General features: G+C 40.3%; 1 protein-coding gene across 6 annotated transcripts in view; it reads right to left on the bottom strand.

The window, feature by feature from the left end:
* Positions 1–2,143: 2,143 nt before the first annotated feature.
* The window catches only part of MTAP (methylthioadenosine phosphorylase), a 50,196-nt gene continuing 25,297 nt past the window's right edge, over positions 2,144–27,042 (bottom strand). The window contains exons 6-10 of one of the 6 annotated variants that reach the window (XR_002517558.2): positions 15,666–15,749; positions 10,626–10,865; positions 6,001–6,123; positions 5,207–5,375; positions 3,374–3,461 (exon numbers count right to left, since the gene is read on the bottom strand). Coding sequence is in view for 4 of the 6 variants with exons in the window: in XM_017949820.3 (XP_017805309.2) it covers positions 3,423–3,461; positions 6,001–6,123; positions 10,626–10,865; positions 15,666–15,749 (486 nt within the window). In the remaining 2 variants the exon portion in view is untranslated. Of the gene's footprint in view, positions 3,462–5,206; positions 5,376–6,000; positions 6,124–6,975; positions 7,025–10,472; positions 10,537–10,625; positions 10,866–15,665; positions 15,750–27,042 lie in introns of those variants that run through there. The other 5 variants (XM_017949820.3, XR_002517559.2, XM_017949822.3 and 2 more) reach the window with 5 other exon arrangements.

Here is a 27,042-nt window from a genome sequence, read left to right as displayed (position 1 = left end):
AGAAATTCCCCTCATTCTTCTGGATCCCAAGGTTCTCAAAGGCATAGCTGGCAACAGGCCCTGAAACGGCTTCCTCTGGACTACCCTACTAGTCTTGGTAGATTTCCTCTATCTTTGGCATTCCTTTTTTTCTTCCACGGTCTTCATTCACTGCTGTCCTTCTTGCCTATCTTGAATTATTCTATACTATTATGAGGACAACACAGGTTCTTCCATGTTGAAACTTCAGTTCTTTGCCTTGCTGGGCCAATACATATATTGAGCCGGATTCCATGCACACTCGTGTTCCAAGGTGCAACAATCTTCAAAACATTTGAGGAGTGTATTAGTCTGTTCTCACACTGCTGTAAAGGACTACCCAAGACGGGGTAATTTATAATGGAAAGAGGTTTAATTAACTCACAGTTCCACATGGCTGGGAAAGCCTCAGGAAACTTACAACCTTGGTGGAAGGCGAAACAAACACGTCCTTCTTCACATGATGGCAGGAAGAAGTGCTGAGCAAAAGGGGGAAAAGCCCCTTATAAAACCAACAGGTCTTGTGAGAACTCATTATCATGAGAACAGCAGCGTGGGGGTAACCACCCCCATGATTCAACTACCTCCCACTGGGTCCCTCCCACAACATGTGGGGATTATGGGAACTACAATTCAAGATGATATTTGGGTGGGGACACAGCCAAAACACATCAAGGAGGCACTCTAGAAATTGTGGCACAAACTCCTCAGTCCGTGACTTCCTAACCCAGCAGATGCTCCTCGAAACCTTATCAAATTGTTTCACTGGATAAGTGCTGGCTAAATGCTTGTTGAGAAAATTAAAAACATGTTCAGGCCACTGTCACAAGAATGAATAATTATTTGGAAAATACGTGTTGCTGTGGTCACAACCATGCCCCTGAAGTAACAGCCAGAGAAGAGGCTCCAGGAGCATCCTGTGGATGCCAGAGCAGGCTCACATGGCACTTGCAGGGTGGCTGGCTCAGGGCAGGTTGGGGGTCACCTTAGTCACTCCCTCTTCAAGGAAGTTCGCTGTCCTCTGCTCCTGAGGGTGCCACTGTCCCGGAGTTTTCTTCCTTGAACCAAGCCATGGTAGCTACCTCTGGCCCTGCACAGCGACTCATGCTAATGAAGGGGGCAGTGAACAGGGTACAGGTCATAAGGACCATGACCCTCGGGGACCACAGGGCCAGGATGTCACTCTCAAAACCATGAAAATCAATGCCAAACACAACAGCAGATTATGCCAACAAAGACTTCTATGTACATGCAACTCTATTAATCAGTAAGGGCTAAGTCACTAAACTACAGCTTCTCATGATGCTCACCATTCATCCTTTGGGGAAACCAAAATGCTCACAACTGACCATGGTGTTCACTTAATATACTAGCTTAAATAATAATTAAAAAAAAAAACTAGTACAGCATCACAAGTGAGAAGTGTTCCAGGAAGTGTTCTTCAACAATATCCTCAAGCATAAGGTATGAGGAAAAGTATATTGGCTTTGTGTAAGGCATGAATGATTGGGTGAAAGAAAAGAGTATACTGCATTCATTTGGTTAGTCTGAAAATGATGTTGCTAGAGAAGGCTATTTAATCAAGAAAAGTACCTCTGCAAGTTGGAGAGAACTGTACTTTCTGAACACAGCAGGAAAAATGCCCATATTTTTGCCCTGACATTCAGACACCTACTAAGAATGAGGAAAAGTAAGGTACCATCTATGTACCATATTGTAGCGAAAACAATCACAGGTTACAGAGCTAGAGAAGCCTGGGTTCAGGTTCATTAAGTTCTCTACGGATTGCTAATGGATAACCAGAGTTGAAATTTAATACTACATGAGGGATTCCAAGGGTCATAATCATACTTGACCCAAATGGCTCACACTAATGACTCAGATTAATAATGGAGAGTAACTGTTTTGTTTACAATCAGCAGCTTATTATCTTGAAGTCAATCTCACAGACACAAACAAACACATTGACTTTACAAACTCTTTAAATAAAAGGTTCTGTATCCTGATCCTTAAGTATCCTGTAATAGTCTACAGTGAAAAGAAAATAATTCTGAGGAAAAATATCTCCCCATGATAAAAACCTGAAGAAAACAAAAAGCCATTTTTATAAAATTAACAATAAAAAAGAGTTAAAAAAGCAAGCTTCCACTTTATTAAAAAGCAAAAATCACCAACTCGTGTAAAATAATTTAACTCATAAAAAGGAGAATCAAACATTACTTCTTAAAATATCAGACACCATAAAATGTGCCTTTAGTCTTTTAAACAGTTTGCTTTTAGACTACCTCACTATTAAACACCTAGCTCTTCTCAGAAAGCTGTTGCAAACCCAAGTATTGTTCTGACTGTACAGAAATCAATGATCCTCTTCTTTTGCAGAATAAAGATGTAACTCCCTTAAATGACATTCACCTTAATATTACCGTCTTAAATTCTGCTTCATTACCAGAAACAATGTTTTCAAGAACTGGATCTTTCTAAATCCATTTTTATTTTTACAACAACTTTACTATTTGATTATATTCATTGTAGAAAAATGTGAAGACACAGAAAGATTCAAAGAAAATAAAAATGATCCCAGTATCCCTCCCCTAAATACAATAACAAGATTATATATATATTTCTTTCTAGTTTTGTTGTATATTTACACAGCATTTAAAAGCAAAACTAGTACTATAAAATGCTACTGCATCCTTTTTTCACTTCATATATAGAGCAACCATGTCTTTTTAGGACATTAAAATATGCAAAAAGGATTTTCAGTTGGCTGATTCACAATCTAATTATAACTAAGACATAATTTGCCTCCAATTGCTGGGTATTCAGATTGTTTTAATTATTTGTTATTATAACTATCATTATTAAACACCCTTCTTTATATGTAATTCTTTGTATGTATCTCTGATACGGTTTTAAAGAGAAATTCCTAGATGTAGAGTTCCCAGCACAAAGTACATCAGTATTTTTAAGTCTTTTGATGCATTTTACCAAATCGTCCTCCAGAAATACTGTACCAATTTATAGTCACATCAATAAATAACCAAAGAGTCCCATTTCTTCCTCATATTCTTTGGCAGTATAGGAAAGTAGAGATTACCCTCCAATCTTTATTGTTGCAAATTTAATAGGGGGAGAAGATAATGGTGGTTTTTTTTTCCCTCTAAAATGTAATATTTTTTCCCACATGTTTACTGATCATTTGCTTTTCTTCTGTATTTTGAAGTTGTCCAAGTCATTGAGGAGTCTCTAATACACACAATGTCTTGTCTTTCTTACAACATGCTCTTTGACAGGCAAGGGCATGAAAGCTGCATGTCTTTCCCATATTTTTTTCAAGTTAAGCAGGAATTTCCAAAATGACTGGAATTAGAATGTCTTCTTTTCTCCTGGGCAGTCATGCTACTTTAATGTCTTGGTAATAAAACAGAAAACTGGGCCATATTCTGAAAGGAAGAAAGGAGGCAGTGATATTCACATGTAGGCGTAATTACTGAGATGTTTGTTAAAAAAAAAACAGATTTTGATTTTCTAGATCAAAGTGAGGACTCAGGAAACATACACTTTAAATAAATTCTACAGATAACTTTCAAGTTCACTAACCAGATGTGGAACTTTAGGTACTCTAAACTCTTGGTTCCTCACCTCCCTTTCCTGTTAAGTGAGGTTAATAATGCTTATCTCAGAGCATTGTTCTGATAATCACTTACTGCCACACCAACCCCCAGCCTGGATTATTGTTTATGCAACCTCTATCCCTTATCCTTATCCCACTGTAAGAAATCATTGAAATTTTTATGTGTCTGTATCTCCAAACACCATAGGATCATCATCACAAGTCTTTAACTTTGCAAACCAGACCTTGACATATAGTAGGTTGCTAAAGTGTTTCTGGGAAGTGGCTTGGTGGGTGGATAAGATGATATATGTTTCGGTGCTTGGGGGACTAGGAAATGCCATCACCCCAGGAATAGGGATTATTAGTATGAGTGTTTGTAATGTACCAGATGGGAGTGGGATTCCTCAGTTTTGTCTGGAGCCGGAGATTCCTGAATTTTCCTGCTCTATCATCTGTCTATCTATCTATCTATCTATCCTTCTATCTATCATGTATCTGTCATCATCACATCTATCCGTATCTAATACATATATTTCTTGAAATCTGATGAAAGTTACGTAAACTAAGCCTCTTTAAAAATGCATACAAATAAAACCACACAATTTCAGAAGCTCCAGGAAAGGAGAACACTGATTTCTACTCTCCAAGCATTTTTACTTAAAAATAAAGCTAAAACAGTAAATATATTACTTGAGAAATTAACTTCAAGCTTTTGAAAGACTATGGTCAAAGTGGGGTCAGTTGGGAGACTTAAATAAATGAACTTGGCTGGGCGCAGTGGCTCGCGCCTGTAATCCCAGCACTTTGGGGGGCCGAAGTGGGTGGATCACGAGGTCAGGAGTTTGAGACCAGCCTGATCAACATGATGAAACCCCGTCTCTACTAAAAACACAAAAATTAGCTGGGCATGGTGGCGCGTGCCTGTAATCCTAGCTACTCAGGAGGCTGAAGCAGGAGAATCGCTTGAACCTGGGAGGCGGAGGTTGCAGTGAGCTGAGATCGTGCCACTGCACTCCAGCCTGGGTGACAGAATGAGACTCCGTCTCTAACAAACAAACAAGCAAACTTTTATGACATTTTGCTAATAATAGTACGAGTCACATTTCTGGCAAACCAACATGTGTTTTTTATGCAAGCTCCAGTTGTGCCACTTGACTGCACTCAAATGTATTTTTTCCCTTTTAATTCTAATAATAAGGGTTTCCTGCATCTCTATTATGATAAAACACTTCATGGGGGAAAGGGGATATCATTTATTCATTAAATAACATTTAGCTCCTAGGTATACAGTGTTGAAACCAATAGATTTGTTTCTTAGTAGGAAAGATAAACTACAAATTCCAACATTCCTGACTGTCAGTCCTAACTGCTGAGAGACACCTTAGTTACAGTGGTGTGCTGGATCCTGTTCGTACCAGCTTGCAAGAGCTGACTGTGTGTATCACTTCTCAACTTGTCAGTGGCTTCACATTAGTAGTGTGAAATTGGCCGTACTGGAGCACTTGTACTATGTAAATCAGCAAATATTACAAATCAAGGGTCTGCCATGCCCAGTGATTGGCAGTCACTTACCACCATACAACGTCCTCATTATACTAAAACTGTGGCTCTCTTATTCCAGAGCTCCTAGGTGGTAATTCAGGTAGGGAGGGCTTAGATCAACCTTTCAAATCCTCTCTCCACCACCGCCAGAAGACCCAAAAGTACAGGTGTATTCTAGGAGACTTCGAGGTATGGTCCTCTTTGCATAGTAGGGGAATGCAATATCTGATCAGTTTGAGACAAGTCTTTCCCTATGTGGTTAAGAGTCACAAAGTGCCCAAACAAAAATCATGCAACTCTGAGTTTATCAGTTAGTTTATATTCTGAGAATTAATACTAGAGTTGGAAAGCTACCAATCTACAAACATCCCAGAGGTATCATTAATTACTGTTTAGTTTGATGCATGATTAACCTTAAGCAGATATTTTCTGGCACCATTTTGGTACTATTGTCAGAATTTTGGCTTTAAAGGATTGCCACAAATTTGAATGGATCTGCCAAAGAGAAAATAGCTTTGTCAACAATGTAAGCAATATGCAGAGAAAGCACTATCAGTCTTCTGAAGTAAGACTTAGGGATATTACAGAGCAGGATAATGTGAAAATCTGGTACACTAGATAATAAAACTCTCTCAATGGTCTTGCATTACCAGCCAGAAAATATGACTACTCAATTTCACAAGTGGTTAGTATGGTAGTAGATGTCACAAAAACTTGTTGAAAACATCTAGGGCATAAAATACATGAGGACCAAAGGTGAAATGCATGTAAGAAAAGAATAGAGAGTCTACAGACATGCCTGATTGTACATGGCTGACACTTACCTTCAGGTTATGGAGGGTTTCTGACCATTCCGTGGACCCTATCTGAGGTATAGTAGTCAGCAGTAAGCTTTTGGCTTTATTAGCATTTTCTTTCAGGGTCTTTAAGACCCGGTCCACCGAAACCTAGAGAAACAATAGCACTGGAGGTTACTAGAACTTAAAATTCCACTGCTTGTCATAAAACATTTTTCTGAGTTCCAGCCTTGCTATAGTCTAAATGTTTGTGTCCCCTCAATTTATCTGTTGAAACCTAATCCTCAATGTAGGAGATTTGGAGGTTGGGCACTTGGGAGGCAATTAGGTCATGAAGGCAGAGTCCTCGTGGATAGGATTAATGACCTTACAAAAGAGGCCCCAGTGCCATTCTTCGAGGGCCCCTTCCACCGTGTGAGGTTCCAGTGAGAAGATGGCTGTCTATGAGAAAGTGGGCTCTCACTAGACACCAAATGTGCCAGTCCCTTGATCTTGGACTTCTCAACTTCCAGAAATGTGAAAAATAAACTTCTGTTATTCAGAAGCCACCCATGTTATGGTATTTTGTTACAACAGTCCAGAGTAAGAAAAACATGACTTGTGAAGGCTTTTTATTCTACATTTAAACCCCTGAGTTCAAGTTCTGCATTTATCAAGATGGTCTTAGTCCTAGGAAACCTAGGGAGGTCCCGGAGAAACTCAGTGACATCTCTGAAAAGCACTGATGAATTTTGATATGATTTGGATCTGTGTCCTCACCAAATCTTATGTCGAACTGTTGGAGGTGGGGCCTGGTGGGAGGCGGTTGGATCATGGGGTTGGATTTCTCATGGTTTAGCAGCATCCTCAGGTGCTGTTCTACTGACAGTGGGTTCTTGTGAGATCTGATTGTTGAAAAGTGTACAGCACCTCTCCCCTCTCTCTCTCTCTCTTGCTCCTGCTCCCACCATGTGAGATGCCTCACTCTCCTTTTGCCTTCCACCATGATTGGAAGTTTCCTGAGGGCTCCCAAGAAGCTGAGCAGATGCCACCATCACACTTCCCGTACAGCCTGTAGAACCATAAGCCAATTAAACCTCTTTTCTTTATAAATTACCCAGTTTTAGGTATTTCTCCATAGCAATGTGATAACAGACTAATACAGATTTCAATATGGTATCTGAGAAAATATCTCAGATGTATAATGGGTTAGTATGGTCTAGAAAGATGTGGCTGTTCTCTTCATGTCCACAGTCGAATGGATTACAATGTTAAAACTGTTGCTACACTGGATAATCCAACAGAAGTATGTTTCTCCTTAGAAAATTATTCCAGCTAATAAAGAAAAATATTATGGAATTAAAATACCACCATTTTTATGGCTCCCAGTGAATTAATGGATTGGCTGCTAACATCACAAACAGAACCAAACAAACAAAATCCCAAATAAACCACTCATTATGTGCTTCCTGATGAAAAAATAAAATGCTACCTTAACACACCTGAATCTGATTAAATATCTAAATCTAGCTACCAATTTATAGACAACACAGAGGACAGAGAAGCCTATTAAACTACTCCAAGGAGACGATTTCAGCAATTCAGACTGTGGGAAACTCAACAGGACAAATGATCTGGTTCCTTCATAAAAGCTTGCAACCAAAAAAATAATTTAAGGCATTTAACAAGAAATTTAAATTTTGGCTGGGTATATTAAAGAATTATTATTGGAGAATGAAAATGATAATGTGCTCATGTTAGATACCTCCTGAAGTGTTTATGGATAAAATTATTGATGGGAGCAATAATCATGTTGGTTGTAAGTTAATATAATGGTTGAAGCTAGATGCTGAATTCATGGAAGCTCGTGCTATTGGCTACTTCTGTATATGACTAAAATAGCTTCATAAGAAAAAGTTGAAGAAAGTGAATATAAAATTACCATCAAAGATAGAGTACTTGACATTCCTTCCTACGCTTCGAAGAAATCCAACATTCAGGGACACAAGGATTACACCTTTCTATTTCCTTAAGTATAGTCCAGACCCTACCCAGCAACACCAAGATGTGTGTAGGAAAAAATGATGAAGACTGCAGCAGAGGGGAGTCTGCACCACTATGGGAACACAAAGCAGTGACAGGCTGGGTATCTGCCAGGTACATGTAAATGATGTATTTTAAGCTGAGTCTTTGGATGCAGAGACATGAAGCATCCAAGAAATTTGCCTTGTATTTACTTATTTCCTTATATATTTTTCCTGTGACTGGTTATTTCTGTATAGATACTGACCTCCCTTTTCTTTGTTCCAGCTGTTGGGCTTCACCCAAAACATCCTTTCCACAATAAACCCTCTGTTCAAGGTGCAGTTCAAATGCTTTTCCCCGATACTACCCACCTCTCAAGCCCCCCTACTCCATCAGAGTCACCGTCTGATGACCACCCTCTTATGAGCCAGCATTATACCAGTTGTTTTACATATATCATTTGGTTTAATTCTTCCAGTAATCCTTCAAGGTCTAACTGACTAAACAATGACTAAACAACCTCCACTCCTCACCCAGAGCCCTGGCTTCATTCTACAGAAGAGTAAACAAGTGAAGTAACTCGCCCAATGTGACAAGCAAATGGAGCAACTAGAATCTGAAGATGGGTTTAGAAAACTCCAAATCCTTCTTGCCACGCCAGGCTGCACATCTGCACAAAGCACAACGATACACACGATTGGCTGAAATAATGCCATCTTTATGTGGGCCCTCCTTGTGGCATTTAACACTGTCTTCAAGCCTTTCCACTTACAGAGCTTAATTTCTCTGCTTTTCAAAAGTAGCTCCAGCTGACTATTTCCCCCAACCTCCTTTGGCTACTAAAGGAAATCACTGCTGGTTCTACAAAGGAGGAGACATATGTTATTAGACTGAGCAGAAAGCCATAGGCAGGAAGCAAACCGCTCTCAGGGTGTGGCAGGGGCTGGAGTTTCCTATTAATTGGAAGCAGCTTCTTGACATTAGGAGGCTGAGTTGTTCCTTAGGTTACCAAAGCTGCCAAATAAGATACTACGTTGTGACTTAATGTAATAATTTGCAAATCTCTTACATAAAAGGCATTCTAGTACTAAGAAAACAGTCTATTACACTGAGGAGTCATCATAAGAATTCATGAAAAACAAAGAACCTGTGTTCATCTACGACCCAAAATACTGTACACATGGATGGACAGATGGCAAAAAGATCTAACCCCATTTTACGTGAAATGAGATAGTAAAACAAACAACTCTCTAAAACAGTGGTACAATATTAGTCCTCTTTGGAGACGTCACTTACCCTAAATGTGCTCAGAAAGGTCACCCCTAAATTTTTTCCCTACTTCAAAAGTGACTGCAGTTTTGTCCCTTTCTTTATCTTAAAATGAGATAAATGACAGGACAAATGATCTGGTTTCTTCAAGTAATACAAGGAATAAAAAGAGAAAGAGGTGAAAATCAGATTAAAAAAGACAAGAGGTATATCATTAAAATACAATGTATGGATTGTAAGGGATTCTGATTTGATCAAATTGTTAAAAATTATGAGACTGAAGGAAAAAGGAATAGTCTGAATAGTTGATTATATTAAGAAATTAATATCACTATTTTTGTACAATGATGGCATGGTTATAACTTAATTTTAAAAAGACCTTTTAGGAAAATATTTACTTCACAATGAGGGCAGGGGAGAGGGAATTAGGTAGGGACGTACCTATGACACAAGATTGGCCATGGCTAATTGTGGAACCTAAGTGATGGGTACCTGGAATTCATTATATTCCACCCTGTACTTACACAGATGTTTAAAGTTTTGTTTTGTTTTGGAAGCTGACATTGTTTCAGTGTCCTCAAATTCCAGCTGGATCCTGCTGCCTTCTCTGCCTGAACCCCTCACTGAACTTCCATCTGAAACCCTTACCATGGTCTATAAGGCCTGGCCTGGCTGTATCGCATCCCTCCTCTCTCTCCCTTCTCCCCGGTCTCCCTCCTTTCCACTCTACTCAATCATGCCCTTCTTGCCCATCACACTTAAAACAGGAAGGCTTCTCATACTTCAAATATTTAGTCTGGTCAACTCTATTCAGTTGACCTACTGTGCCCTTGTACCTCGCCATTCTATTTCTTTATAACCATTAGCTTTCTTATATTGGTTTGCTTAACTTCTGTCTCCATTAACAGAATGTTGTCTCCTTAAGGACTTGTCTATTTGCTGTCACATTTCTATGCTGAACATAGTATCCAGCCACGGTAGGTTAAATAGATGGATGTGAACATACAGCCCTCTCACGAGGAAAGGGTTAAGTTATAGATTTTTTCCTTCTTGAAAACAAACAGTAGCACAGCAGAAGAAATTGGCAATCAAAATACACCTTTATCCTTAAAATAAGGACCAGGTCATAGCATGATTCTCAACACATCTACATGCCTACAATGTACTATTCACTGTTAATCCTTGGGTAAAAGTGTCTCTTTCTTTCCTATGATCTTTGTTCTTACCTTCCAATAGGAACTATAGAAAATGTTGACAACTTAAAACCTTCTGGAAAGGCACTTTCTGAAACTAATGTAATAGAAACAAACAGTTAAGACATCCTCTTATTGGCACCCAGAAACCCATGCTATATGTGCTCAGAAGAGAATTCCACCTACTGCTTCCTCATGCTCCTTCCAGCAGTCATAATCTGTCGCCATGGCGATACTTGCGTAACAGATTCCAGCCTCCTTAGCAAGAACCACCTCTGGAACTGTGGTCATGTTGATTACATCCGCCCCCCAGGTGCGGAACATGAAGCTTTCTGCCCGGGAGCTAAAACGAGGTCCCTCGATTGTGACCATTGTCCCCTTGCAGTGGCACCGGAGTCCTAGCTTCTTAGCAGTCTCTATAAGAACCTAGAAAAGAAAAACCAGAAACTTCAAAACATACAAGCACATGCACAACTTAAGGCTGCATTTCCCCCCAGTGTTTAACAAGTTGATTTCTTAAAGACGATTTGTCACCATAATAAATGCCTACTATCTGCCAGGCTCTCAGAAACAACATAGAGGACCACAGAAGGGTGTTTCCTGGACCCTTTCTCATTTACATAATCCTCTTGTTTCCCCATCCTTTGCATATAGAAACTAATAGCTACACAAGTGAGCACCCAGCTCTTTCTACTCACCAGACATTTGTTTATATGCTTTAATCTCATCTGCTTCTTAACAACTTTAAGAGACTAAGCTGGTTTGAGAATACAGACTTGAGTCTTAACTTTCAACCTTGCAGGCTAAGCTAAGATGCCTCTCATTGCTCATCTTCTCAAACAGGTGTGTTGAGTTCTACTTCCAGGTTCCTGAAAAGTTAATTCTCATTACTTTTAAAAACACAGAATCTGAAGACTTCTGTAAAAGCTTTTTCTGGTTAGAAAGTGATTTCTCTTTTGCCTACTGCCTTTCCACAGACTTGTGCTGACTGTTTTTCTATCCAGGGATAAACATCTTGGAATTCCTTTAGCAGCAAGGTTAGGCATGGGTTTTTAGAAACATCATTGAAAAGTTTGATGGTTTTCTCCAGTGTTTTATTTAATACTTCACATCTAATCTTCAAGTTATTAATTACCTTCATTTTTTCTTAGCTTATGCTTCAATATTCCCTTTAAATTAAAAAAAGTCTTTTCAACTTAACTGTTAACTTACTGAAGCACTGTTGAAAAATCATCTCTGTATGCCTTAGTTTTCTCAAGTGTAAACTGAGAATAATGATATCACATAACTCAAATGTATGAGGAAGATGAAATGAACTAAGGTATACACAAGCAGAGAAGCATGCCAGGTACGCTGTATGCACTAAGCTGGTCTTCTAACAATTATTAATACTGGCAGCTTCTACACATATTTGGCTAACCTTCCTGGGATACTCTATAAATAAAGTGGAGTGACTCAAAGTCAAAGTCTCCAATCTGGGCAAAGTCTCACCTGCACGTGTGCTCATCACATAAACAAATTAACTTATTTCCTTAAAAAATAACTTACACTATGCCACTGCAATGGGAAACAGAATTTTTATTTTTATTTTTTATTTTTTTTTTTATTTTTTTGAGACGGAGTCTTTGCTCTGTCGCCCAGGCTGGAGTGCAGTGGCGCCCACTCGGCTCACTACAAGCTCCGCCTCCTGGGTTTACGCCATTCTCCTACCTCAGCCTCCCGATTAGCTGGGACTACAGGCGCCCGCCACCTCGCCCGGCTGGTTTTTTGTACTTTTAGTAGAGACGGGGTTTCACCATGTCAGCCAGGATGGTCTCGATCTCCTGACCTTGTGATCCGCCCGTCTCGGCCTCCCAAAGTGCTGGGATTACAGGCGTGAGCCACCGCGCCCGGCCGGGAAACAGAATTTTAACAAGAGTCTTGGCAACTCAAAATTTAGCAAGCTATGGACAATGAACAGTTGATGCTACATCATGTTTATCTTATAAATGCTGAAAATACAATTATGCTTAATTAACACTTTTCCCTAAAAAGTGTATGTTACAAATGCAAAAGTCTAAATCTCTCCCCCACCCCATTTTCCCCCCAAAATTAAGACATACCAAGCCCACTCCTGCTGGTTCAATAATGTCTTTAAAGATCCCGAATAACTGAGTTGTATGCCTTGGCTAAAGTTCAGAGTGCTTCTAGAGATGAATGGCTCTTGACAAGTCCTCATCATCACTCTGGCACTTTGGGAGATAGGTACCATGCTTGTGAGGAGGAGGAAGAAATGGAGGCTATTAATATGTGTCAGCCACCTGAATGAGCATTTTGCACTCCTTTAAGAACAGCTAACACTATCTTAAGGTAGCAAAAAATATCAAATACAGGGTCAAGGTCCAGGTCTGAGGTTAAGATGATTTCATTTTCTTACTTCGTGTAATCACTGTGAACTACTAAAAAGACGGATGTGGTAGTGAAACTACCACAACCCTCACCAAGGAACTAGCAGTATTAGATCACCAGCCTGAATAGATTTAATGTCAGGACTTTCATATTAACTCCTAAAATGAATAGAAGTAACACTGCTTTTGGAACACATATTTGTACATGGTACAAAACAAACCACTGTCCCTTCCCAAGGGAAACCACTATTACCAGGCTTTTTTTTCATTTCGATAGTTTTTGGGGAGCAGGTGGTTTATTGTGATATGTATAAGTTCTTTAGTAGTGACTTCTGGGATTTTGATGCACCTGTCACCCAAGAAATGTACATTGTACCCAACGTGTAGTCTTTTATCACTGATCCTCCCCTCCCACTTCCCCACGAGGCCCCAAAGTCCATTATATCTTTTTTTTTTTTTGAGACGGAGTTTCACTCTGTTGCCCACGCTGGAGTGCATTAGCGCGATCTTGGCTCACTGCAACCTCCACCTCTCAGGTTCAAGCAGTTCTCTGCCTCAGCCTCCTGATTAGCTGGGATTACAGGTGCCCGCCACCACGGGCAGCTAATTTTATTTTATTTTTTTGTATTTTAGTAGAGACCCCTTTCACCATCTTGGCCAGGCTGGTCTTGAATTCCTGACCTCCTGAGCCACCCACCTCGGCCTCCCAAAGTGGTGGGATTACAGGCATGAGCCACCGCGTCCGGCCCCATTCGCACCCGGCCCCATTATATCATTCTTATGCCTTTGCATCCCCATAGCTTAGCTCCCACTTACAAATGAGAACATAATGATATTTGGTTTTCCATTCCTGAGTTACTTCACTGAGAATAATGGTCTCCAACTCCATCCAGGTTGCTGCAAATGCCATAATTTTGTTCCTTTTTTATGGCTAAGTGGTATTCCATTGTATTAGAGTTCTCTAGAGGGACATAACTAATAAAAGGGAGTTTATTAAGTATTAACTCATGTGATCACAAGGTCCCACAATGGGCCATTTGCAGGCTGAGGAGCAAGGAGAGCCAGTCCAAGTTCCAAAACGAAGAACTTGGAGTTTGATGTTGGAGGGCAGGAAGCATAAAGCATGGGAGAAAGATGTAGACTGGGGGACTAGGCTAGTCTCTCTTTTAACATTCTTCTGCCTGCTTATATTCTAGCCATGCTGGCAGCTGATTAGATTGTGCCCACCAGATTAACGGTGGGTCTGCCTTTCCCAGCCCACTGACTCAAATGTTACTCTCCTTTGGCAACACCCTCACAGACACATCCAGGATCAATACTTTGTATCCTTCAATCCAATCAAGTTGACACTCGGTATTAACCATCACAAGTCCACATGAATCCATATACATCTCCTGAGATAATAATCTTCAAATAAAGACAATAAGGTCATAATTACACCTAACATAATACAACTATCCTTTGTGCAACTAGAAATGCACCAAACACCAATTCAAATACTACTACATAAAGTTAGCAATATTTAAACGTTGATGTGAAGTCAATAAATCTTATGTCATATGATAAAGGAGAAAGAAAATAAAATGAAGATATTTTCTTAGTACAATTGTATACATGCACAAACGTGTGTTTAACAAGAGGAGGAGGAAATACTCATGACAATTACAGTCCTCATTTCCATAGCTGGTCACAGGGTTGCAGCTGGTATCGATGACTACCTTCTTCTACTACCCATTCTGTATTCCCTTTGCCTTCAGCAAGCACCTCAGTAGGTTGTGGTTTTTTTCCTGGTGGAGTGACTGAAATCTTCATTCCTGAAGAAACTGGGTCATTTGTAGTCCTGCCTGGATTGCGCTGTTGTAGTTTCCCAATGACCTTAATTACAGGGCAGGGTAATACTAAGAGACACCCTAATGGATCTCCTGTATTCCATGCATACTCTTCTTTACCTCCATTGGGGATTAGTAGACTGATTTCATCTTGATAGTCCGGGTCAATCACTCCAGCCAGCACTGTAATTCCCTTCTTAGCCTGTTGACTTAAAGGTAGGAGGAGCCCCAAGTATCCAGGTGGCAAGGATGGAGGCTATGCATGGGCACAGCAACGTGCCTTCAGGACCTGCTTGAGCCTAGTCATATATATATATATATACCATTTTCATTTGATAACTGAATGCTGCTGTGCACAACCCACTTTATGGCTAGATGACTGAGAAAGCCCCCAGTTCATGATAGGCAGTTCAGGTGGCATGGTGATTTGATGACCCATAGTCAAATGTTCACTTTCCACCAAAGTCCAGTAACAGGCCAAGGGCAGTCTCTCAAAAGGAGAGTAGTTATCTGCAGAAGATATTTATTTGCAGGACCTTGCTCCAAAATCCTAGAGGGCCTCACTGTAATTCACCTATGGGGGTCTGCCAAAGGCTCCAAACAGCATCCCTATCTGCCACTGACACCTCAAGCACCATTGGATTTGCGGGGTCATACGGCCCAAATGGCACAACAGTTTGCACAGCAGCCTGGAACTGTTGCAGAGCCTTCTCCTGTTCTGGACCCACTCAAAATTGGCAGCCTTTTGGGTCACTCGATAGATGGGCCAGAGTAACACACTCAAATGAGGAATGTGTTGCCTCTAAAATCCAAATAGGCTCACTAGGCCTCTTTCTTGTGCCTCTTTCTTGGTTGTAGGAGGGGACAAATGTAGCAACTTATCCTTCACCTTAGAAGGAGTATCTCGACAGGCCCCACACCACTGGACCCCCTAGAAATTTTACTAAGGTAGAAAGTCTCTGATTTTTAGTCAGATTTATTTCCTGTCCTCTGGCATGTAAAGGCCTCACCAGTAAGTCCAGTGTGTTTGCTACTTCTTTCTCACCGGATCCAATCAGCATACTGTCATCAATGTAATGGACCATTGTGATATCCTGTGGAAGCAAAAAGCGGTCAAGATCTCTCTGAATAAGATGATGACACAAAACTGGAGAGTTGATATACCCCTGAGGTAGGACAGTAAAGGTATACTGCTGGCCTTGCTTCTGGTGGGCCTTATGGACAGGAATGGAGGAAAAGGCATTTCCAAATCAAAGGCTACATACCAGGTACCAGGAGAAGTGTTAATTTGCTCAAGTAATGAAACCACATCTGGTACAACAGCTGCAACTGGAGTCATCACTTGGTTAAGCTTATTATAATCCACTGTCACTCTCCCCAAGATCCATCTGTCTTCTGTATGGGCCAAATGGGAGAGCTAAATGGGGATGTGGTAGGAATCACCACCCCTGAGTTTTTCAAGTCCTTAATGGTGGTACTAATCTCTGCAATCCCTCCAGGGATGTGCTATTGTTTTTGTTTTACTATTTTTCTAGGTAGAGGCAGCTCGAAGGGCTGCCATTTGGCCTTTCCCACCATAATAGCCATTACCTTACCAGTCAGGGAGCCAATGTGGGGGTTCTGCCACCTGCTAAGTATGTCTATGCCAGTTATGCATTCTGGCACTGGGGAAATGACCACAGGATGAGTCTGGGCACCCATAATACCCACTGCAAGTCAGACCTGAGCTAAAACTCCATTAATTACCTGACTTCCATAAGCCCCTACTTTAACTGGAGGACCACATTACGTTTTGGGTTCCCTGGAATCAACGTCAGCTCACAGCCAGTGTCCAGTAGTCCCTGAAATGTCTGATTATTTCCCTTTCCCCAATGCACAGTTACCCTAGTAAAAGGTCGGAGGTCTGCTTGGGGAAGGATGGGAGAAAGATTCACAGCATAAATTGCTGGTAATATAGTGGGGTTCTTCCTCAAGGGGACCCAGCCTCCCCTTCATTCAAGGGGTTCTGGGTCTGTAAACTAGCTCAAGTCTGGAAATTGGTTGAGGAGCTGTGATTCTGTTTTTATAATTCAAATTAGTCTTTGGTCCATTTGACCTAGAAGTTTCTGCTTATATAAATTAAGTAGGAATCAGTAGGCCTCCTATCAATTTTACTTCTAGGAATGCTGTAATTAATTAGCCAATGCCAGAGCTTTACACAAGTCAGACTATTCTGATTGCCGTTTTGCCTCTGCCGCCCATTATGGTAGCTATGCCCACTTTGCCTTTGACGGTTGAGTGCTGCCATGGCCCCTGCCACCTTGGAATCCAATTATTCCCACTGTATTTAAGTTTTATAGTTGAGTGACTGTGGTTCCCACAGTTAGATCTGACATACAGAGAAGAGCAATTACAGGGCTCTTCAAAGATCCCAGTGCTGCCCTCACAAATCTTTCTGCAAGGCATTGGTCAAGGACATATTTTCTGGACCACCAGGGATGAATAGGTCTAAAGTGACTAATCCACTCCACCATCTGAATTTCCATAAGCCTTTGGATCCCCTCCTCTAAATTAAACCAAGGGAGATCAGGCATTTCCAGCTTGTTCACAGTGGGCCACCTTTTAATCCACATTTCAGCTAACCAAGCAAGTAAACAATTAGAACCTTTTTTAACTCCCAGAGCTGCAACATTAAATGCAGAGTCCCTACTTAGTGGGCCCAAATCAATAAATTCAGCCTGATCCAACTCCATTTTTCCTTCGACCATTATCCCACACCATTAGTATCCATTCCCATGCCTGTTCTCCAGATTTCTGTTTATATAAATCAGAAAACTCAAGCGGTTCTTTTTGAATGTAGCGCACCACCTCATGGGTCACAATCTCAACCTCACCACTAGGGGCCTGCTGAGACTTCAGTCCAGTTATAGATCTAGAAGCAAATGGTGGTTTTAGGGGTGGCTCCTGAGAAGAATCAACATTATCTTGCCTGGCAACTGCCTCAGGGGAGGCCATCACTCTTGCCTCAGGCCGCACAGGGTTTATCTCCTCAGACAAAGGTGAAAAGGCTGATGGCAGCATAGGTCAGCGAGGGAATGTTGCCACTTCTGGGGATGGGAAAGCTGCTTCTTCTGGAAAATAAGGTACATCAGTTTTTTCAAACTTAGGGTCCCCAGCTTCATCAGGGTCCTACCACACATCCCAGTTCCAAGTTGCAGGGTCCTTTCGTTTTCAATCAATGCTCTCAGTTTAACAGTAGACACCTGGCGAGGCTGTGCATCTACCTTTCACTGCAGGTCGGCCACGCACATGATAAGAGCTTATGTCTGTTTTTCCACAATTTCAGCTCTTTCTCTACAGGAGATAGGACTCTCATTCAGAGCAATCTTACCAGATTTGAGGTTCAGTATCTGCTTCTGGAGCTGAGAGACAGAATCCCTGAGTTCATTATTTTCTTTCATCACTTTGTCCACTGAACTTAGGAGAACCAACCAGCTTCATTATGTTCCCTGGTTCTCCACACATGGTCAAAGTTATTATGTACAGAGTCACTAAGGGTGATTCCACACATGGTCAAAGGTATTATGTAGAGTCCTTGCCTCTCACGAGTGATGAATCAGGAGTCTCAAATGTATTTATTTTGCATAACTCTCTAAACAGTTCATGCCAAGGACTATTGGTGTTCTCCATATTATAAGTAGAGTCCTTAGCATCTTTGGGTCTAATCATATTAAGCAGCCAACTCCAGAAACCCCCATACCAACAAAAGAACTCCATCATTAATATTCTGTTCCTCTATAACCAGTCCTGGTACTAAAATCTGTATAGGTCAGGATTCTCTAGAGGGACAGAACTAATGGGGCAGATAGAGAAAGGGGAGTTTATTAAGTATTAACTCACATTATCACAAGGTCCCACAATAGGCCATCTGCAGGCTGAGGAGCAAGGAGAGCCAGTCCAAGTTCCAAAAATGAAGAACTTGGAGTCTGATGTTTGAGCACAGGAAGTATCCAGCACAGGAGAAAGATATAGGCTGGGAGGCTAGGCCAGTCTCTTTTTTCACATTTTTCTGCCTGCTTATATTCTAGCCATGCTGGCAGCTGATTAGTCTGTGCCCACCCACATTAAGGGTGGGTCTGCCTTTCCCAGCCCACTGACTCAAATGTTACTCTCCTTTGGCAACACCTTCACAGGCACAACCAGGATCAATACTCTGTATCCTTCAATCCAATCAAGTTGACACTCAGTATTAATCATCACACCCGTGCTGTATATATACCACATTTTCTTCATTCACTCATTGGTCAATGGGCATTTAGGTTGGTTCCATAGTTTTTACAATTGCAAGCTGTGCTGCACAAACATCTGTGTGCAAGTGTCTTTTTAATATAATGACTTATTTTCCTCTGGGTAGACGCACAGGAGTGGGATTGCTGGATCCACATGGTAGTTCTACTTTCAGTTTTGTAAGGAATCTCTATATGGTTTTCCAATGTACTAGTTTACATTCATACCAGCAGTGTAAAAGTGTTCCCTTTACACCACATCTACACCAACATCTATTATTTTTTGATTTTCAAATTATGGCCATTCTTGCAGGAGTAAGGTGGTATCGCATTGTGGTTTTAAACTGCATTTCCTGGATTAGTGATTTTGAGCATTTTTTCATATGTTTATTGACCATGTGTTTTGAAAATTGCCTATTCATGTACTCAGCCCACTTTTTAATGGTTTTGTTTTTTTTTTTTCCTTGCTGATTTGTTTCAGTTCCCTGTAGATTCTGGATACCGGTCCTCTGTTGAATGCATAGTTTGTGAATATTTTATCCCTTTCTGTGGGTGGTCAGTTTATTCTGCTGATTATTATTTTTTGTTGTTGTGCCAAAGCATTTTAGATTAATTAAATTGCATCTATTTGTCTTAGTTTTTGTTGCATTTGCTTTTGGGTTGTTGATCATGAACTCCTTGCCTAAGCCAAGGCCTAGATAGGTTTTTCCAATGTTATCTTCTAGCACTTTTATGGTTTCAGATCTTAAAGTTTTTGATCCATCTTGAATTGATTTTTATATAAGATGAGAGATGAAGATCCAGTTTCATTCTTCTACATCTGGCTTGCCAATTATCCTGCACCCTTTGTTAAACAGGGTGCCCTTTCCCCAGTGTATGTTTTTGTTTTGCTTTTTCAAAGATCAGTTGGCTGTAAATATTTGGCCTTATTTTTGGGTACACTATTCTCTTCCACTGGTCTATATGCCTACTTTTATACCAGTACCATGCTGTTTTGGTAACTATAGCCTTGTAGCATAGTTTGTTGTCAGGTAATGTGATACCTCCAGATTGTTCTTTTTGCTTAGTCTTGCTTTGGCTATGTGGGCTCTTTTTTGGTCTCATATAAATTTTAGGATTTTTTTTTTTTTAATATTTCTGTGAAGAACGATGGTACTACTCTGAAGGAAATTGCATCGAATTTGTGGATTGCTTTTGGCAGTATGGTCATTCTTACAATATTAATTCTACCCATCCATGAGCATGGGATGTTTCCATTTTTTTGTATTATCTATAATTTCTTTCAGCAGTGTTCTGTAGTTTTCCTTGTAGAGATCTTTCATGTCGTTGGCTAGGCATTTTACTTTTTTTTTCCTGCAACTGTTATAGAACAGGTTGAGTTCTTGATTTGATTCTCAGCTTGGTTGCTGTTGGTGTATAAAAGTGCTATTGATTTGAGTATATTGGTTTTGTATCTTGAAACTTTGCTGAATTCATTTATCTAGGAGCTTTTTGGATGAGTCTTTAGGGTTTTCCAGGTATATGACCGTATCATTGGTGAACAGCAACAGTTTGACTTCCTCTTTACCGATTTTTTACCCTTTATTTCTTTCTCTTGTCTGATTGCTCTGGCTAGGACTTCCCGTACTATGCTGAAGAGAAGTGGTGAAAGTGTGAATCTTGTCTTGTTTCAGTTCTCAGAGGGAATGCTTTCAACTTTTCCCTGTTCCATATAACATTGGCTGTGGGTTTGTCATAGATGGCTTTTTTTTTTTTTTGAGACAGAGTCTCACTCTGTCGCCCAGGCTGGAGTGCATGACATGATCTTGGCTCACTGCAAGCTCTGCCTCCTGGGTTCACGCCATTCTCCTGCCTCAACCTCCCAAGTAGCTAGGACTACAGGTGCCCGCCACCACACCCGGCTAATTTTTTGTATTTTCAGTACAGACAGGGTTTCACCATGTTAGCCAGGATGGTCTTGATCTCCTGACCTCGTGATCTGCCTGCCTCGGTCTCCCAAAGTGCTGGGACTACAGGCGTGAGCCACTGTGCCTGGCCCATAGATGGCTTTTATTACCTTGAGGTATGTCCCTTCTATGCCAATTTTGCTGAGGGTTTTAATTATAACTAGATGCAGGATTGTGTCAAATGCTTTTTCTGCATCTATTGAGATGACCATATGATTTTTGTTTTAAATTCTGTTTATGTGATGTATCACATTTATTGACCTGCCTATGTTAAACCATCCTTTCATCGCTGGTATGAAACCCACTTGCTCATGGTGTATTATCTTTTTCATATGCTGTTGGATTTGGCTAGCTAGTAATTTGTTGAGGATTTCTGCATCAATGTACATCAGGGATATTGGTCTGTAGTTGTCTTTTTGTTATGTTCTTTTCTGATTTTGTAGTTAGGGGGATACTGGCTTCATGGAATGAATTAGAAAGGATTCCTGCTTTCTCTGTCTTTTGGAATAGTTTCAGTAAGATTGGTACCAGTTCTTCTTTGAATGTCTGATAGAATTCAGCAGTGAATCCCTCCGGTCTTAGATGCTTTCTTTGCTGGCAATTTTTAAAAATTACTGTTTAAATTTTGCTACTTGTTATTAGTCTGTTCAGAGTTTCTGTTTCTTCCTGATTTAATTGGGGAGGGTTGTATATTTCCAAGAATTTACTCATCTCTTCTAGATTTTCTAGTTTGTGTGCATAAAGGTGTTCATAGTAGCCTTAAATAGTCTTTTATATTCTGTGGTATTGGCTGTAATATCTCCTGTTTCATTTCTCATTGAGCTTATTTGGATCTTGTCTCTTCTTGGTTAATTTCACTAATGGTCTATCAATTTTAAATTTTCAAATATTTATGTTTCATTTATCTTTTGTATTTTTTTGTTTCAATTTCATTTAGTTCTGCTCTGATCTCTGCTGTTTCTTTTATTCTGCCAGGTTTGGGTTTGGTTTGTTCTTGTTTTTCTAGTTCCTTGAGATGTGACCTTAGATTGTTGATTTGTCCTCCTTCAGACTTTTTGATGTAGGAATTTAATGCTATGAACTTTCCCATTAGCACCACTTTTTCTGTATCCCAGAGGTTTTGATAGGTTGTGTCACTATAATCATTCAGCTCAAAGAATATTTTAATTTCCATCTTGACTTTATTGTTGACCTAATGATCATTCAGGAGCAGATTATTTAATTTTCATGTATTTGTATAGTTTTGAGGATTCCTCTTGAGTGGAGTTAATTTCCAATATTATTTCACTGTGATCTGAGAGATTACTTGAAATAATTTTGATTTTCTTGAATTTGTTGAGACTTCTTTTGTGGCATATGTTCTATATTGAAGAATGTTCCATGTGCTGATGAAAAGAATGTATATTCTGCAGTTGTTGGGTAGAATGTTCTATACATATCTATCAAGTCCATTTGTTCTAGGTTATAGTTTAAATCCATTATTTCTTTGTTGACTTTCTGTCTTGATGACCTGTCTAGTGCCGTCAGTGGGGTACTTAAGTCCCCCACTATTATTGTGTTGCCATCTATCTCATTTCTTAGATCTATTAGTAATTGTCTGATATATTTGGGAGCTCAAGTGTTAAGTGCATATATATTTAGAACTGTGATACTTTCCTGTTGGACTACTCCTTTTATCATTATATAATGTCCCTCTTTAACTGTTGTTGCTTTAAAGTCTGTTTTTTTAAAATATAAAAATAGCTATTCCTTCTTGCTTTTGGTTTCCATTTGCATGGAATATCTTTTTCCATCCTTTTACCTTAAGTTTATGTGAGTTCACATGTGCTAGGTGACTCTCTTGAAGAATGCAGATACTTAGTTGGTAGATTTTTATCCATTCTGCCATTGCGTACCTTTTTGTAAGTGGAGCATTTAGGTCATTTACATTCGACATCAGTATTGGGATGTGAGGTACTGTTCTATTCATCATGCTAGTTTTTGCCCAAAGATGTTGTTCTTTTGCCATTGTATTATTGTTTTATAGGTCTTGTGAGATTTATGATTCAATGAGGTTCTATTTTGGTGTATTCTGAGGTTTTGTTTCAAGATTTAGAACTCCCTTAAGCATTTCCTGTAGTGCTGGCTCAATAGTGGCAAATTCTCTCAGCATTTTTTTTGTCTGAAAAAGACTATCTCTCCTTCAATTATGAAGCTTATGAAGCTTAGTTTTACTGGATACAAAATTCTTGGCTGAGAATAATTTTGTTTCAAGAGGTTAAAAATGGGACTCCAATCCCTTCTGGCTTCTAAGATTTCTGTGAGAAATCTGCTATTAACCTGATATGTTTTCCTTTATAGGTTATCTGATGTTCTTGTCTCACAGCTCTTAAAATTCTTTCATCTTGACTTTAGATAGCCTGATAAATATGTGCCTAGCTGATTATCTTTTTGCAATAATTTCTCAGGTGTTCTTTGATCTTCTTGTATTTGGATGTCAAGATCTTTAGCAAGGCCAACAAAGTTTTCCTCAAATAAGTTTTCCAAACTTTTAGATTTATCTTCTTCTGCAGGAGTATCAATTATTCTTAGGTTTTGCCGTTTAACATAAACCCAAATTTCTTGAAGGCTTTATTCATTTTAAAATTCTTTTTCTTTGTCTGATTCAGTTAATTCAAGAGCCTTGTCTTCAAGCTCTGAAGTTCTTTCTTCTACTTGTTCTAGTCTGTTGTTGAAGCTTTCCACTGCATTTTGTATTTCTCTAAGTGTGTCTTTCATTTCCTGAAGCTGTGATTTATTTTTTCTTTATATTTCTCTGGAGAAGTTTTCATCCATATCCTGTATTGTTTTTTAAAATTTCTTTATGCTGGTTTTCACCTTTCTCTGCTATTTCCTTGAGTAGCTTAATAACCAACCTTCTGAATTCCTTATCTGGCAATTCAGAGATTTCTTCTTGGTTTGGATCCCTTGCTAGGGAGCTGGTGTGATCTTTTGAGGATGTTACAGAATCCCATTTTGTCATATTACCAGAATTGCTTTTCTGGTTCCTTGTCATTTTGGTAGACTATTTCAGTGGAGAGGCTGAAACTCAAGGCCTGCTGTTCAGATTTTCTTGTCCCATGGGGTGATCCCTTGATGTGGGCTCTCCCCTTTCCCCTAGGGATGGGGCTTCCTGAGAGCTGGACTGCAGTGACTGTTACTGCTCTTCTGGGTTTAGCCACCCATTGAGGTTACCAGGCTCTGGACTGGTGCTGGGGGATGTCTGCAATGAGTACTGTGATGTGATCCATCTTCAGGTCTCCAAGCTGTGGCTACCAGCACCTGTTCTGGTAGAGGTGGCAGGGAAGTGAAGTAAACTGCAAGACTCATTGGTTGTAGGTATATTTAGTGTGCTGGCTCTCTTGAATGCTGCTTATGCTAGCAGTGAAGTTGTCATGTGGACACATTCAGGATCTCTGGTTAGCTAGGATGTTGCAGGCAGTGAAATTAGGTGTTGTCTTTTCTGTCCTGGGATCAGGGTTATTCTTTCACGAGTTGCTGTAATGGCCTGAGTTGACAGCCAGCCAGGAGGTGGTGTTTTCAAGAGGGCACCAGCTGCAGTAGTTGCAGTGGGCTCTAAGCTTGCCCTAAGATGCCCAAGGTAACTATTTTGGTTTCTCAGGCAATAGGCAGGGCAATAAAGCTCCAAAGAGTTTCTATGTTTTGTGTTTGGCTTCCAGGGTGGGTAGGGAAATATTATCAGGTGGGGGCAGGGTTAGGTGGTTCTGGGCTCAGACTCTTCTTGGTCAGGGCTTGCTGTAGCCACTGTGGGAAATTAAGGGTTGGGGATGGTTTGTCAGGCCACTGGGTTTATGTTCCAGAGGGGATCTTGACTGCCTCTGCTGTATCATAAACTTCACCAGGGTAATGGGGGATAGCCAGCAACAAGAGGCCTCATCCAGCTACTATGCAATTGGTGAGGCTAGTTTCACTCCTGCAGTGCCCTGCTTAGACCTTGCCCCAGGATGTGAGTTACCCCACTGGGAAAGCAAGCATGGCCTTTGGACCTCACCCCTTCCTGTCTGCCCACTCCATTGGCAGCAGCTCCCATACTCACTTGTATCTGCCACGGCTCCCACTAGTCCCCTGGACTCTGCCCAAGAAAATTTGTGCCCAGCTGAAACCACTACTGATTTCATTTGGGAGCTTCCTTTGCCCTGCCACCACTCTCCAACTCCACTGGCTGCCTTTCCTGAGGGCCATTGTGAGATATAGTCAGGGTTGGCTTCCCTGGACTCAAGCTGGAGACTAGGAGTACATCCAAAGCACTTCCCGCTGCTACTTCTACTTTCATATTTCACATAATCCCCTAAATCCGTTTCATCTTTAGGTAAGGTTAAATTCTTCTTCCATGATCTGGATTTTTAGATTTCCCCAGTGGGGATGTGTATTCAGAGGTAGGTTCTCCCCGACTCACACTTTGGGAACTCAGTTTTTTTGCCTGTTTTGCAGAATTTGCAGTGGTGTGCCACTTCTTTCAAAGGATCTTTGAATTCTTTTGGTTTTCCTGGTAAGTTCCTGGTTCTTGGAACAGAAGATCATAGTGTCTCTATATGCCATTCTGTCCATCCATGTGGAGCTGCATGTTAGCCCTGTCTTTTCTTTTTTTTTGAAATGGAGTTGGAGTTTCTGTCACCCAGGCTGGAGTGCAGTGGCATGATCTTGGCTCACCGCAACCTCTGCCTCCCGGGTTCAAGCGATTCTCCTGCCTCAGCCTCCCAAGTAGCTGGGACTATAGGCGCCTGCCACCATGCCTGGCTAATTTTTCGTATTTTTAGTAGAGACAGGGTTTCACCATGTTAGCCAGGAAGTTCTTGATTTCCTGACTTCGTGATCTGCCTGCCTTGGCCTCCCAAAGTGCTGGGATCACAGGCGTGAGCCACCGTGGTGGCCAGCCCTGTCTCTTATCTGCCATCTTCCCCATTTCCTGTTACCAACTTTTTTGGTTAACTTTCCAAAAATATTTTATTTGCATATAAATATTTACATACTTACTTCTTTGTATATATACATACTTTAACATAAATGGTAGAATATGGTACAACCACTGAGTATCTTACTTGCCACTTGACAATTCATCATGACAGTCCTATTCCATCAGTACATGAAAGATCATGTGGATGTTAAAAGTGAAAATTACCAACTGGCAGCACTATTTACTCTTCATGTTTTTGGACAATATTTAAAAATTTCTTTCTGAATGCTTATTTTGCCATTTTCTTAAATTGTTTTCCCCAGTATTCTCTCAGTCTTTATGTAGGGTTCTTTAGCTGAATTAATTTGGCTTCAAGGGAGGCTAACTTGGATTACTGGAAATTATCACCACAGACTCACATTTACATGTGCTCTCTATAGTTCCATTGTGCTTCCCCCACCTACCTCTACTCCTAGTTCCCCAAATCACTGTATTTTGCCTGAGAACTGACTCAGATTCATACCAGCATGCATACTGTCTCCTTAGACTTTTTCTTCCCAAGCTGCCCCCATTTTGAAGTGGACAAGAATTTTATCCATACTCCATTTCCCCCAGGATAGCAAATTTATTATGTGGACTGATCTGTGCTTCAGAGGAAGACTAGCAGCATTCTGATACATTCTGTGGATAACTATCCAGAAACATGCTATATATACATATACAAACTTTGCCTGCCACTTTTTTTTTTTTAAAAAAACAAGTAAAAAACATACTTTCCTAGAAGTCAGAGAAAATCCATGTGCAGTGGTAACTCTGAAATGGCTTCACTCAGTACTCAGTTTTATATTCCAAATTCTTGTTTGAGACTAGAAATATTTCTCCCATCCCTGTGTCCTCAGTTTAGGTGCCCTTGCTGTTAATTATAAGGAAATGGGTTTTCTGTGATTATGTAGGATAAAACATAAATGCTAAAAGAAATCATCTCCTCTCTATATGCAGGTGTTAACATTATCTGAATGACTAACATGTTTAGGTATTTATATTCTCTAAGTTAACTTATAAGGGAGATTTTTTGAAGCAGTTAATCTCTAACAATACTTCTGATCTTTTGAGTTGTACCTGACTTTCAAACCTGGGATTATAAGAGAAGTAGCACATGTGGACCAAGCCACGGACTTCTTAGTCATGGTAGCCATTTTTGTTCCTTGGGAACTAAAACTATGATTCCACACCTTATACCACC

The sequence above is a fragment of the Papio anubis genome, chromosome 13, assembly GCF_008728515.1.
Source record: "Papio anubis isolate 15944 chromosome 13, Panubis1.0, whole genome shotgun sequence".
Taxonomy (NCBI): Eukaryota; Metazoa; Chordata; class Mammalia; order Primates; family Cercopithecidae; genus Papio; species Papio anubis.
The sequence above is the reverse complement of the archived record's forward strand: the minus strand, read 5'-3'. Positions and strand labels throughout refer to the sequence as shown.